At 39.7% G+C, this 14,505-nt stretch overlaps 1 protein-coding gene across 1 annotated transcript in view; it reads right to left on the bottom strand.

The window, feature by feature from the left end:
• The window catches only part of COL24A1 (collagen type XXIV alpha 1 chain), a 713,151-nt gene that overhangs the window by 387,873 nt on the left and 310,773 nt on the right, over window positions 1-14,505 (bottom strand). The window contains exon 14 of the mRNA XM_069232264.1: window positions 9,922-9,966. Within this exon, the coding sequence (XP_069088365.1) occupies window positions 9,922-9,966 (45 nt within the window). The remainder of the gene's footprint in view (window positions 1-9,921; window positions 9,967-14,505) is intronic.

The following is a 14,505-nucleotide window of genomic DNA, read 5'->3' as shown; positions in this document are numbered from 1 at the left end:
AAAACAAGCATTAACAAAAGGGTTTCTTTCCCTAATCCATGTGAGAAGTAATAACTGCCCCAGTGTATTATTAGCATACTTTCCTCCAGGATGTCACTTAGTGCTTAATTTGTGCTTGTTGTTTCCGGTGCTGAGCACCGGCCGGCGCTTATACTTCTGCCTCAAGCATTTGCTGCGAGCAAAAGACACATATGGGCCAGATTGAGGAAGGGAAAAACGAAAAAGCGTCACAAAGGGAGAAAGTAGAAAGCTGCTAGAGTGAGCTGAAGGGGCAGGGAGTGGCTTTATATGGATTGAAGAGGCCCGAGATGGCTTTAAGATTACGCTGCCTCATTATTCCGTGTTCACACATTTAATTGCAGCAGCCGCATGTTTAAGAAGAGGGCTTTGGGCACCGGCAACTTTTTATTTACAAATTAAGCACTGATGTCACTTCAAGTTCCATGTTTTGAAATTCATAGTAGCAGACAAAGCCTAGAAGAGCCAGGATATTCTTCTCTACGGATGGGAGCACTTTGGGAGGTAAAGACACACATTTACTTGACCATCAGATGCTCTGATATTCCTTCACAAATGTAGCACCACGTTGCCATGAGCAGATTGTTCCTTAGCAAGGCTGCAAGGTCCAGGCAACATTTTAACAGTTTTTGAGGGGACATAGGAGGACCTGAGGTAACATATGCCATTAAGGTCTGCAGAGTGTTGGTAACGTCAGCACAGCAGCCATTCATGTTAATCAAAGATAAGTTATACAATAGAACCAGTGTCATTTTTATGGCAGAAGAAATCTTTCTGGCGAATCTGTTGGAGGTTTTCCAAAGCACTGAATCATTGATGAATAGAGGAGAAACAAACATAAACTCATTGGCAATCTGAATACGGGTAAGCCTGTTTTTCCCGACTAAGCTCTGGCATGATACCATGCGGTGATTTTGCAATTGGTTTATTGTGGTATTGTTTGTGTAGAATGTTAGCTTGACCTACTAGCTAGCAAATGTAAGCAATCGTACTAGCTAGCATATTCGAGCAATTGTCACTCTGTATTGGCCCTTTCAACTATTCGGATATCTCCACAAACTATTTTTTAGGGAGCAACATTAAGTACCATTGCTGTAAATTATTGTAATTGAAAGACAATTCATATACTCTAAGAAAATCTAGTTAAGATGATGCTTATTTTCATTACAGTTAGATTTACCGATTTTCCATGAGCGCAGTGAAGTGTCTTATGGAAAAAAACACCTAACACTGTTTGGGAAGAAGTAATGCATTCAGTCACTCAGAGCAAGGGGCAAAAAGAGTAATTCCCATTTTAAGTAGATGCATCAGTTGAGCAAATAGCTTGTACTCAACATAAAAGTGAACTTAATTCAAATGTAAGGCCTTTGAGCTGGTGGAGCTGGCCTATGACTGTGAAACAAAACTATGCTGTGAAGAAACATTTTTCAAGAAGCAAATACAGTCTAATTGCTGCCAGTAAGTTTGAACTGTCACCATCTTGAAGGAAATTGATGTGACTGATGTTTCCAATTGTTTTACGTTTTGGGCTGGAATAAAGCCTCGAACGACCTCTAGCAGCAAGACGAAGTAGAATCTGTCACCTCTTTCCACCAAAAAGCAACATGTTGTGGCTCTTCACACAGTGCTATGGAAATAATGCCTCTGCTGCTAATACTAGAGAACTGGACATCAGCCAGGGGAATTCTACAGGACAGCCCATTTATACTGATCCTGGAACCCAAAGGTCTGTAGGACACATCCATGTGAGCCAAGAGGCTTAAGCACACATGTCCTCACGAATAAACTTAACAAAGTGTTGGATCTGATGTATCCAAATAACCTTACCTTTAACATCTAGCTCTCCTGTATGCGTTTGGATAACCATCAGAATAACGGATTGGCTTGTTGAAAGCTATATTAATTGCTATGGTGTGAAGAGACCAACCAATTGCCTAATCGCATACATTGTTAGCCTACTAGGATAATGAGAGAAACAATGGATCAAAAAATACATTGGCTCTTTTTCTTAAACATTTCAAAAGTTCCATGAAAGTAAACTTGATGAAGCTCTGTGGCAATAATCATTTGATACCACCCCGAGAGAGATCACATGTGATAAACAGAGGGTGATGCTGCACTCCCGTTCACTTATTTTATCGGTCATTGTGAGATTATGCTTCTCCTGATAAGATAGAGCATAAATTGAGAATGGTTCTAGACGTACATTGGGTATTTCAAGGCTAAGTCCCCATTTCAACACCTATCCCAATAACTGGACCGCCAATTGGATTCCAATATTTAAGTACAAAAAAAATAATCTTCTGTATGTTCCAGTGAAATCAATGTTAAGTTAACAACAATAGAAATTATTACAAGGTGTATCTTCCTCTTTACAATTATATTGAACATACAATATCCAACGACAACACTATGAGAGATTAATAATACTAAATTGAATTCAACAGGATTTGCTGTGGCGGCCAAGGCATCTTTTGTTTTGATGCTGCCTATTTAATGTAATCGCACTGAAATGTTTCTGTAATTCATTTTGGGAAGGAGGAAGACTCCTGCAAACCCACTTACTTTTTTCCTCCTGTTTCCTGATGCACTTATAGATGAGGAAAACCTCTATGGTTCTCCCAGTTCAACCCACACTTCATTTTTAGCCTGGTGTTTGCTCTTTCCCAATCTGACTTTTACTTCTGTGTTTGCAGCCCTGTGTGTGACATGACTATGCCTGTATCATACTCAACAAGGTGATGTATCAGTGACTTTTTCAACTTACTTAACCAGCATCAACATTTTAAGGCATGGATAATGTGGGCTCTGGCCCAGGGTCCCAGCCTAGAGCCAGGTCTGTTCTGCAGAAAGTCTTGCTCTGATGAACTTGAATAATTCTTTAAAAGAAATGTTGTGTTTATGTTGCAAGAAAAATCCTTAAAAAATATTATTTTAGATTACAATAGGACCACTTATATGAGAAGTCGGGGGGAATCCCATAGATTATTTGTAGTAATATTAGTGAGATGCTACTGTGTTACAATATTGAAAACACGTCACAATCTCTGAATATCAGATGCAAACACATTTAGAATTTGGACAAGTGCACCTGTGCACCGTCAGTGACCAGGCCAAAGAGGGCATGAAAGAGCTGAAATCAAATCCTAAATTCAAAGCTGTTCCGAACAAGGGCGCACAAAATACGTTTGGCCCAGAGCCCCCAAAATCATTAAGATGTCCCTGTTAACCAGAAGAGTATCAACTGCTTACTTCTCAACCTTTGTATAGCTGCTTGGCAGGTGAGACTCAATTTTAGCAAGGGTTTATTTTTTCACCCGACTATGACATTATTTGACCTTTCAGCTGTGTAGTCAAAGCACACTGGATAAACAATGATTCAAATGCAAGCCATGTCGACCAAAGTAGTCTTTCTTCACTCTTCTCCTAGCTGTGAAACTATCAGGATGTTTGCGGACCATCTCAATGGACCATGTGCACGTCTCCAATACACTGATGATCTGCAAGTTATGAGTTCGAATCCAGGCAAAGCCCACTAACTCTTCCGTCCTATAAAAGGTGGATAAATGGAGTACCATAGATTGCGAAATACTAACATCTGTTATTTACAGAGCCCAGAACACTGTAAAAAGTATTACGTGCAGATTATCGGGAGCTGTAAAAAACAAAAAGGCCGCCTATTATGAGCTGCAGATTGCTATCTGACATTGCAGCCGAGAGCTGGTTGACAGGCAGGCCGGCAGTAGAGCTGGTATAAGACCCCCCAGGTGTCTTGAGAGCTAGGCCAGCAGATTATTATGAGAAACTTGCATGTTTGTGAGGGAAGTGCCAGTATGAGACACTCGCCAGGAATTGTATTAAAGCATTACCTTACGAAGTTAAAACACGTTCTTCTTTTTACTGCAGTTTATGGCAAGCTTCAAATGCTGCTTTTTCCTCTATTCACCCATCTATTTTTACAAACCTTAAATTAAAGCTCAGTTAGTTCAAATAATGTCACGTTAATCAACTTCAGGTTTAACGCCAAATCTCTTCAAGAAAAGTTTGTAAAGATCTAGCTCGCAAACAGAAATGCAAATAATTACAAATGGAAGGAATTCCCACGTATAGGTATCTGAATTAACTCGGAGAGAGGAGAAAAAATCGAGTCCAGTGAAAACAAATCGTTCGTATATCTCCACTGAGCACTTTCTGGCACGCCTGTTTCGAAATTAAAGTATGTTCGATTGTTTGGAATGTAAACAAAACTGTGAAAGCGGAATCTGATGCCAATAGTAATTAATAGTAGGTCCACTTCTATCTCAGGAAATAACATTGGGCAATTCAGTCCTCCTAATGCAAACATATCCCTCTTGCTGGCAAAAAAGCTCCTCTTTTCTGCCAACACACCTGCCAAATAATACCTTTATAGCTTTTTGCAAAAATCAGTTTACTGGAAAGGGTTTATGGACGGCGTGAGAGGTTCGCTTTCCAACAAGCCTTAAGCAACTGTTCAGTAGCATTGTTAGCTACATGAGCCTTTTACCAGCCTATTAATTCCCCGAAAATTTGCAGCCCATTCATTGGAAACGATAGATCAAGTATTTTGGCAGGGCCACCCTTGGGGTTGGTACTATGGAAGCCTGGCACAGGATCTCGTGTTAGCACTGAATTAAGGACTTTTTTTGTCTAGCAGAGACTGTGCTGGCTTTTTCGAGATGTGCATAGAAAGCTAACACACTAGATCATGCCTAACGGAGCTGGAGAAAAAAAACAGTTCAGAAAATAGAGACAGAATAATTGTGCTCTTCAGGAGAGCTTAAAATGCCATCGGAGACGACCACTCATCCCTTGACTACTTGTCAAGGATTTACAAGTGTGCCTGACAAACATGTCTTTAAACACTCAGCCTCATCCTGGAAATGGTTGCAAATTAAAAGCATTTGCTGAAAAAAAAAAAAAGAAATCTCAGTCGGAAAGAAGGAATGCGCTTGGAGGGTTCAGATATCTGTTGATAAATGGCCTCAAAATTGGAATCCTGCCATAAAGACACTGACATGCCCTTAAAAGGCTGGAGTGCAATAATACTTGGTCATCTTTATAATACAGACTTTCAGCATGCTACTGAGAGCTATAATGGTTGTTAAAGGCCCTGATGCCAAGTTATCGACCCGAGCCACCGATAAGGTCATTTAACAACATGTACAGCTCGAAGCAGATGGCTTATAAGGATATTAGAACATTTCACACCCTTAGTGTAAAAAGGGGGAAACAGAAAGACAAACACTGGAATATCGGTGCAGATGGCCAATACCAGCAATCTATGCCCAGAGCCCCTCCATTGTCTTGAATTAGGCTCTCAACATTCCAATGTTCTCATATATATTCCAATACTTCTGTACTTTTTTGCTAAAGTTTTAGATTTACAGAAGAAAATGCCCCAATACTGGATGAGATGATATTCGTTGTGAATCATTTCCTATTAGTTCTGCAAAAGAAGAAGCACCTAGTCTGTAAGTTGTTACCCTTAGTAAGCGAAACCAGTTTCCAAGAATGCATCCTATCATTCTGCACCATCAGCATATGAGAAGTATACATTAAAAACATATAGGCCCTTATTACAAGTCTTGCAGTGGTGGTCGGACTGCCGCCAAAGCAGCAGTCCGGACTTCACATGATGACAGTGGCAGAGTCGGCACGGTCTGACCGCCGGCACTGCAAGGTTGCCCCCGGTTGACAGCCTGGCAGTGCCGGCGGATTATGAGTCCCCTCTCCGTTGGCTTTTACATGACGGTTCCCCCGCCATATAAGGCTGGCGGAGACAGGGTGCCGGGGGCCCATGGACTTGGCATAGACACTGTGCATGGGTCCCGCAGGACAGCCCGTCGCGCTTTTCACTGCCTGAATTACTGGCAGTGAAAAGCACGGCATCCGATGCACCGCAACATTGTCGCCGGCTCGATTACGAGCCGGCGTCAATGTTGTGGCCTTTTTCCTGCTTGGCCAGCAGGAAACTGATAATAGGTCCAGTGGGCGGAAAACCGGAGTGGTGGTTTTCCGTCCTAAAGAGTTTGGTGGGTGTCCTTTGCTGCCCGCCAAACTCAAAATGAGAGCCAAAGTCTTTGCAGAAAAACTGCTGCTGTATCAGCTCTGAAATATGTATTTTCAGATCCTAAACCTAAGCTCTAACTGAGAGGTGAACCCGGAAGATATTTTTTCCTTCCAAGCACTCTCTAATGGCATCAATTGGGCAACTGATGTCAAACTCGGAGAACAGAACAGCAGCATAAAAAGTGACATGGAAATGATGCTACAGAAATAACACCAGGCTTCGAGAAACAGGTCCAACTGTTAAATGTGTAGAAGAACAATCAAGAAAAGTAGTAGTTTTTGCTTTCCGCTACATCACTGTCCTCCCCAAATGTTTAAAATTCCAACTTCATGGCCACCTGCGTCATGATGTCTGGCAGATTGTTAATACCCCTCTGTGCTCTGGTTTACATTATTAGTAGTTATCACACAACCTATCACCCAATATCGAACATTTCCTATCATGAAACACTGCAGGAGGTGGTGGTGCTATAAAGTCATCAAACATAAGTCCAGGTTAATAAGATTTAATTGCCATATAATGCTGTGTTTTGCCCTCTGAAAGGGACTGAATCGGTCCACGCAGGTCATGTTTTTTACATGACATAGGTGGATGCAGACTTGGGTAGAATTGTTCCTGCAGTGTTTCTGGATCTCTATGCAGTGGTTGACACCAATGCCTACTCCATTTTGCAACAGTATTTTCAACATGTAGATGGCTTCCAACAGAATTGGTTTGCATTGGCTCAGCTCCTTTTTCTTTAAAAGAGCGAGGGTAGTAGTGAAGTCTGCACTTTAATCCTACTTTTTGAGAATTGTGTGGCTTTGCTCAGGGTTTTGGGTTCCGAATTGTTTAATCCTTTTTCAGTATTTGATTTCATTCAATGGTCCAACTAATGCAATCTCACTATCTAAGCGACATTACATTGTAGTAAAACTGCTGCAACTCTTCCTTTCTGCTTTTAAAGCCACCAGGTTAGGTGTAAGAACAGTGACATTATGTTAGCAATGGAATGGAAATGTTAATAATTGTTTTTTCTCTGGAAAATTATTAGTGACTAGAATTGGCACTTACAGCCTTTCTTGTGAAAATAATACAAGAGCATGTAAGGCAGGAGATAGTGTGAAAACAATTGTCAACACTATGGCCTATATATAATACATAACTAATCCATTCTGGCTGAAATATGTTCACAGTTCCTACAGAAAATCAACAAGTTTATCTCATATGCCATGTTTTGCAATTCAAACTGCGAGCTTATAACTTATAGAGAGGACCTGGCTTTTCAATTATCCAAGCTATCGTAGGTAGGGCTAGGCACGCAAACCTACTCACGATGCCCTCAATGGTGATAGTGTGCTTCACCAGCATACACAACATAACATAGGATAAGCAGGGCTACTGGATTTATGTGGCAAGGGAGGACCAAATTATGTGATTGGGTTGACTTAATTGTGTGGAAAGAAAAGGCAAATTATGCAGCATAATGCAGTACATACACTGTTAGTATACCCTTACCATTTTGGAACTTTCACACTTTAACACTATCTAGGCAAAGGTTTCACCTCATTAGTACCACTTTGACAGAGAATACAGATATAAGCAACAGTTAGAGGTGACCAGTCAACCTTTGTATGGTGTTACATCGCTTTTAGTAACTTTTGATCCGCTTGAGTGTGAAACAGATTTCTTTGTTGAAATCTGCAGATTATGCAGCAGATGACAGATTGTGTAGCAAATGCGGCAAATCAATGATTATGCAGAAAATGCTATGGCAAAAACAAATCACATAATTCCAGTGACTGCTAATAATCAAATATTAAATGGAAGTACATTTCACTTATGGCAAGAGAAGTATCCTTACTTATACATTTTATGGATCTGGTTAGTCAGTGAGGAGTTTTGCAACCAAATAGAACCATAATGTTGGAGTCTAAGCATCTTTTTATGGTCAAATAACTCATCTGTGAGTTGCAATGCACTGATAAGTACAAATGCAGATACCTTAGTTCCCTTTATGCTGATGTATGTAGGTGTAAATCGGACCTGGCTACAAAAGCACCTGAGAGCTGTATATAATGGTTATTTTACAGATATAAGTGAAGACGTCTGGGGAGAAGGAAGTAGGGACACAGCATCAATTGCTGCAGTGAGGACTGAGAACAGACCACCAATCACTGCACCAATCACCCAGTAAGACAGTTGCAGCTTAGTTTACATTAAATGTATCACCTAAGCCATTAACCTAGTTAATCAGCAGTCTGATAATCGGGTAAAAACCCTTTCTTTGCATATCCCACACCCTGGGTGACCGGCTTCCCTGTAGGTGGCAGTGGAGCCAGCAGGCCCCATATATCGCAGAGTACCCAAGACTATGAATGACAAGGGGGTTGAGCACAAATGACTTAAATCATTTTAAGTTCCAATTCATTCTCTGAGATACAGAGGAAAACGAATCTAGGCGATTTCCTGATCAACAGAAGATTTTTCAGGCTCAACCATTTCAAGGAAAGTCTCTGTTCGTGCACAGAAAAAAGGGGTTCTTTGCATTTTTGTGTCTCAGATTTTTGATGTAGAAAATTTACAGAGTCATCCTCTAACATAATGAGATATTAGCCCTCGAGAGAGGGTAGAGTTTGAGTATGAAGCTCAAACATGTATCCTGGACATTGTGATGATTATGTGGTCCTGTGTGTGGGACTAATTGGCCTGTATTGTGCTATGACAGTGGCTATAAGTTCTCAGCAAAAATATTACTGAGAACAGAGTTTCAGGTTTTTTCAACCTGTTACTACAAGAATGTGTAAGAGGTGAAAATGTCCTTATATTGGTTTATTTGTTCCAAGTTAGATTACACTTCACTTTTTTTCAGATCTCCTATGAAGGCCTGGGTGGCCAGTGCTAGGACCTGATTATACGAATCTGCCTTTAAATGTGCTTAGTCTTCACACACAATTAAAAGGCAATGGAGAGTTCACAGTAAATGAACTTTTGGTAATTTTTGGAAAAAATACCATTTCAATTTACATGTTTTGTTACTTCACGTCTTTGATACAAGAGTTTACTTTTTCTGCCATACAACAGGTCACAGCAGAGCCAAAACGTTGGCACAGACAAAGCTTTACTGCCAAATGTGATGGTGTGAGGTAGTTACCAGCAGGTGTTGGGGAGTGGTAAAATAGTTTCAGATCACAAACCATGGTTTAGACTTGAATGTGAAAGTATGACTGGTCAGCGGGGTAGTAGAAAACAGGTGGGAGTCAAGCTGAGACGCCCAGGAAAAGGCCTATGGTCAAGGAACAAACCAACTATGACAACAAATCACAGGAGCCAGTACCGCATTGTGCTCTGACCCTACAAACCATCACACCTCGCGTGTAACCGTCAAATATTATAAATATAATTAATTGTGGGAAGCTCACTCTGAAAAGGAACGTTGGGCACACCAAAGACTGCGTGAAAAATAACTTCATGGGCTCTTCCCCATTCCAAAGGGTTACAAATTTCGTGGGAATCAAATAGCAACAATGTATACCTTTTTTATTCTTTTTTGGCAAAGACGGTGACAAATATAGAGGGAGTTTTTAAATATCAATTGATTCACCTATGTTTAGAGAAACAAGCGCAACAGACTCTTCATAACAAATAACACATGGATTAATGCATGTTTACATATTTAAAATAACATTGGCTGATATTGAATTGGACATGCCACAGTGATACATATTTTGACGAGCAGGCCTAGTGTCAAAGCTTTGAATGAAAAGACGTAATTCAATTGTACTGTGCGAAAGCCAAGAAACTATGTAATTGGAAAAGTAGGTTATACTCACTCTCAATCCAGGAAATCCAGCCGGGCCACCACCGCCAACAGTTCCCTTTAAAAACAGCATCTTGTTAGTGGGTGAAATAGTTCCAAATACAAATATTTGATAACACAGAAACTGACAACTGTCTTGAGAAAGTCCTGATTTCTGTCTAGAGTGCAGGACGCTGGTCAGAGTAAACAGTGCATCGTGATTTGTTTTCACACAAGGGCATAAATACAGATGGCATTTCATTTTCCAAATGACACATAAAACAGGTTGTATAGCAATCAAACAACACATTGTACAGGCACTGTACAGTGCCGAAAACCAAAGTCAGCTCTGCTAAAAATGTTCAAACCAGCCCGACACTGCACGAACCCGCGACTACGATTGGGATATGAGAGCATTGGTGGCAGGCCATCCTTCTGTAAAAGCAGTCTTCTAGCTTGCAACCAATTGGTAAATTGTCAGAATAGCACAGTGACCTGTCCAGCTCTGTAACTGTTCAATCTACGCCTTTCATTGCACATCACACTTGTGGAGAGCTGTAAACCCAAGGTGTGGTTTCAAAGGTGTAGAAGACATCTGGACTAAACACAAGGCAGGCGGAATTCGCAACGATCCCTGACACTTCCCTCTGTGTTAGTTCTACTACAGGCCTAGTTACTAGTTGCCCATTATTTTGCGAGGGTATAGTACACCTAGCAAATATCAATCGCACTGGGTTAAGCATTCCGCACCTTGGGATTAGCAATAACGTTTACCACCTCATGTTTTACTCCATTCTAAGCTTCAATCTACATATGTGCGGTGTGTTACCTCTACAAATTCCAAGTTAAATCTGGCAAAATGTGTGTGTGGGGGAGGAAGTGAGGTATTCCATTGCAAGTTGTGATGATCCCAAACTCTTGTTTGCTCCTGGACTGTGATTCCCGGCCCAATGGGAGCATGTCTCCAAGGGTATGGATCACCCAGTTTGTCTTCACGTACAGAACGTGGATCAACAACAAAATTATCAGCTATATGCAGCTGTATGTATGCTACGGAGCATGGACTGTGTCTTAAGTGTGCAATACAGCATACAGCATTGGGCAGCCCATGTCAGCCACTGGATGTTGGTTTTCACAGTATAGCAGATTGTGTCTATTTGAAATTGTTCTGAATGGTTATTAACAGCACATTTATTGTGGACTCAGTTTCACCAATGGTTCTTTAATAAACATTGCGGGGAAGAAAACCAGCACTTGTAACACTTTTTTGTCTTCTTTACTGTATTTTTTCCTTCTTCTTTCTTTGTTTTTTTCCCCTTCTTCCTTCCTATCATTCTTTCAATGATTTTCTGTTATTCGTCCAATCCTGTTTTCTCTTTCTTTCCTTTCATGTTTTATTCCTTCTTTCTTTTTCCTTGATTTCATCCTTTCCTTTTTTTCTTTCATTCCTTCTTTTTTTTTCTTTTTTCTTTTTCTTTCACTCTTTCATCCCTTCCGTCGTCCTTTCTGGCTTTAATTTGTCTTTCATTTCAGCTTTCCTTTTTCTTTCTTTTATTTTTTAATTCATTCTTTCTTTCCTTCTTTCATTCACTTACTCTTTCATTCCATCTTTCATTCATTCCATTTTTGCTTTCCTTTATTCTTTCATTCCTTCTCCTTTTTCTTGCTGTTTCTCTTGCATTTTTGTTTCCTTCTTTCCTTCCTTCTTCATTCATTCATTCTTTCTTGCTTTCTTTCTCTCTTGCTTTCTTTCCTTCCTTATTTCACTCTTCCTTGTTCATTCCTTTTTTGCTTTCTTTCCTTCCTTCTCTCTTGCCTTTCTTGCTTTCCCTCTTTTTTTGCTTTCTTTTTCCTTTTCGCCCATCTTCTTTCTCTCACTCTTATCATTTCTTCCTTCTTTTTCATTCTTTTCTCTTTCTTTTTCTTTCTATCTTTCCTTCATTGCATTTCTATCTTTCTATCTTTCTATCCTTCTCTTTCTTGCCTTTTTTCTTCCCTTCCTTCTTTCTTTTATTCTTGTTTTACTTGTTTCTTCTCTTCCTCCTCCCCTTTCTTTTTTGAGTTCTTCCTTTCCTTCCTTCTTTCTTACCTTCCTTATTTCTTGCCTTCTCTCTTTCTTGCCTTCTTTCTAACTTGCCTTTTCTTTCCATCTTTTTGCCTTCTTTCCTTCCTTCCTTTTTTCTTCCCTTCCTTCTGCTTTATTTCCTTCTTTCCCACTATCTTTCTTTCTTTAAGGCAATAGACTGGTCTGCATTCTTTTGATTTTTTCTAAATATATGTATATGACATAGTTATTTGTAGGGGTTTTCGGCCAAACTTCCTCCATTTGTATGTGCTTATGTCATTCACATACAACCTACTCAACATGTATTAAGGGGCAACGTGTCATCCCACCTCAGCCATTGGCTGACTTCACAATGAGACATGGCGTGCTGCCCTTTTCGCAAGGCTCACATCCATACACAAAGTAGTTTTTAATCAGTGCCAGGGAGAACTATGGTAATGTATGTGTTTGTGGAGACCAAAAATGTTTTTGAGTTTAGTCAATTCTGTTCTTAGATTGACAGACTCACTGCAACTTCCAAAACAATAAGGCTTGGCAAAAGTCATGACAAAATGAAAGAAGAATTGCCAAAAGGCTGTTGAATGACACCGGACCTATTGGCTTTGCTAATGCTTGTTACTGTGTGTCACTCTTTATTGTGTTTCACACTCTTTACAGTGTGTGACGTATAATGTCATGAAACCAAGAAAGCATGAAATATTCAGAATCCTTGAGACACTCACTCAGTATTATTGTTCAGTTCTACCCTGTGTTTACATCAATTCGCGAGACAAGGATGGGGTTATCACCCCACGGCTTTATAAACATATCAACACAATATGCATGAGACAAATGTACATGTAATTATATTTAGTGCATGTTGGTTGCAAACGTGCTGTTCACTCTGAAAACCCAACTGGATTTTACTATGTGATGGGCTGGTTTGTCCAGCCATAGGGAAAGAATCATCTTTGGGACGATATTTATTTGGAAAACTAGGCAGGCTCACCTCCACTGAACCTTTCTGAAGCTAAAATCATAAACTGCAAGCTCGCCAAATGCATGACTGTTCATTAAGCAAGAACGTCATCAAGAGGATTACAGAATGATGTTATGTCTAATAAATAAATCAAACAGTTCTAGACCCTATATTATGAATGAAAGTTATGCAAAACTATAAGAATCTGTATTTAACGGTGCAATCAGATACCCTGAGGCTAACATATTTGCAAGGAATGCAACGAATGTAATAATTGGGAGGGCCACCTTTTTTTCCTTTCAAAGTCATTCTGAGGCTGAAGATATTTTCATCTTTCCCATCATTTCTTTCAGTTTTCGATCTATACTAATGAAAGCGAGTGATGTATAATAATAACTAAGGAGTCCTTTTAGATAAAAGCCACTGCTACGGTATATAGTCTAAGATTGGGCACATGGTGGCATACGAACTTGTCCATTCCCAAGCACTACCTTCAGGTGACCTGGAAACAGACCTGTGCTTTCTGCAGGAAGAAAAAGAGAGGACTGATGTAAGACTTGGCCAATCTAGTCAACAAGAGAGGGTCCAAACAGAAATAAATACAGATCACTTCTCCATATGTCTCTAGTCTTGAGTCTCAGCTGAAGGCCAGGATCATCAGACGGGCAGTGACATATCTTACAATAGGATTATTTTCTTTTTACAGATTCTGCCACTCGAGTGAATATCTCGAAGTGGCTGTTTGGAATTAATTTTTTGATTGATTTAGGGACTGGAAATCAAATAGTCAGGTGAAATAGAGAAAAGTAGTTGATGATGCATGTCACATTACTAGCCCCTGTAGTTAACCCTAATGGACACCCCTACCTAATTATTGAGAAATATGGAGTCTATAAACATACCTGTCAATTAGGTCAAGAAATCCCAAAAGGAGTTGGAATTGATATGGAATTCCTTATTACTCATTTAATCACAAGTTACCTGAAAACATAATAAAATATGAGGGTGATCTAGGAAGAGGATTTGGGAATGAATTTTATGGATTTTTGCAGCATGTAAAAATATACTGCATGTTGAAGAGGGTTCTATCTTTTCCATCAAGTTACTTTTACAAAGCTATGTTTAGCCATCTAATCAAAAGTTAATACAACATGCTTTCTCTGAATACAGCATTTCTGTTGCAGATTCTGTTGTATTTGGAGAGTCTACAGTGTAATGGAAAGGAACCTTCCCTGATAAAAAATAATCTAGCTTTTAACTGTAAAATGCACGCTACACAATGTGCTTGAAATCTCTCTTTTATCTGACATTATAATCTACAAAAGTATCAGCTAAAGGGTACCCTGTCATTACTTGAACTAATTTATTTTGGGTGCTCCTATGCCCATTCAGTAGTTTGGTTCACAGTTGCTAAACTTTATTAGCATCACATATCTCAGTAATATTTACCCATCTGCTAAATTCAGTCATTATCACTCTACACATATATGTATTGTAAATGCATACTAGCGGCTCAGGGATAAAACTTTGTTTTATATTCAACATACTATTTCCAAACAAACACTGGGCCAGAAGTATTATTACACTGGTCACAA

The sequence above is a fragment of the Pleurodeles waltl genome, chromosome 4_2, assembly GCF_031143425.1.
Source record: "Pleurodeles waltl isolate 20211129_DDA chromosome 4_2, aPleWal1.hap1.20221129, whole genome shotgun sequence".
Lineage (NCBI taxonomy): Eukaryota > Metazoa > Chordata > Amphibia > Caudata > Salamandridae > Pleurodeles > Pleurodeles waltl.
This window is presented reverse-complemented; position numbering and strand designations above follow the sequence as displayed.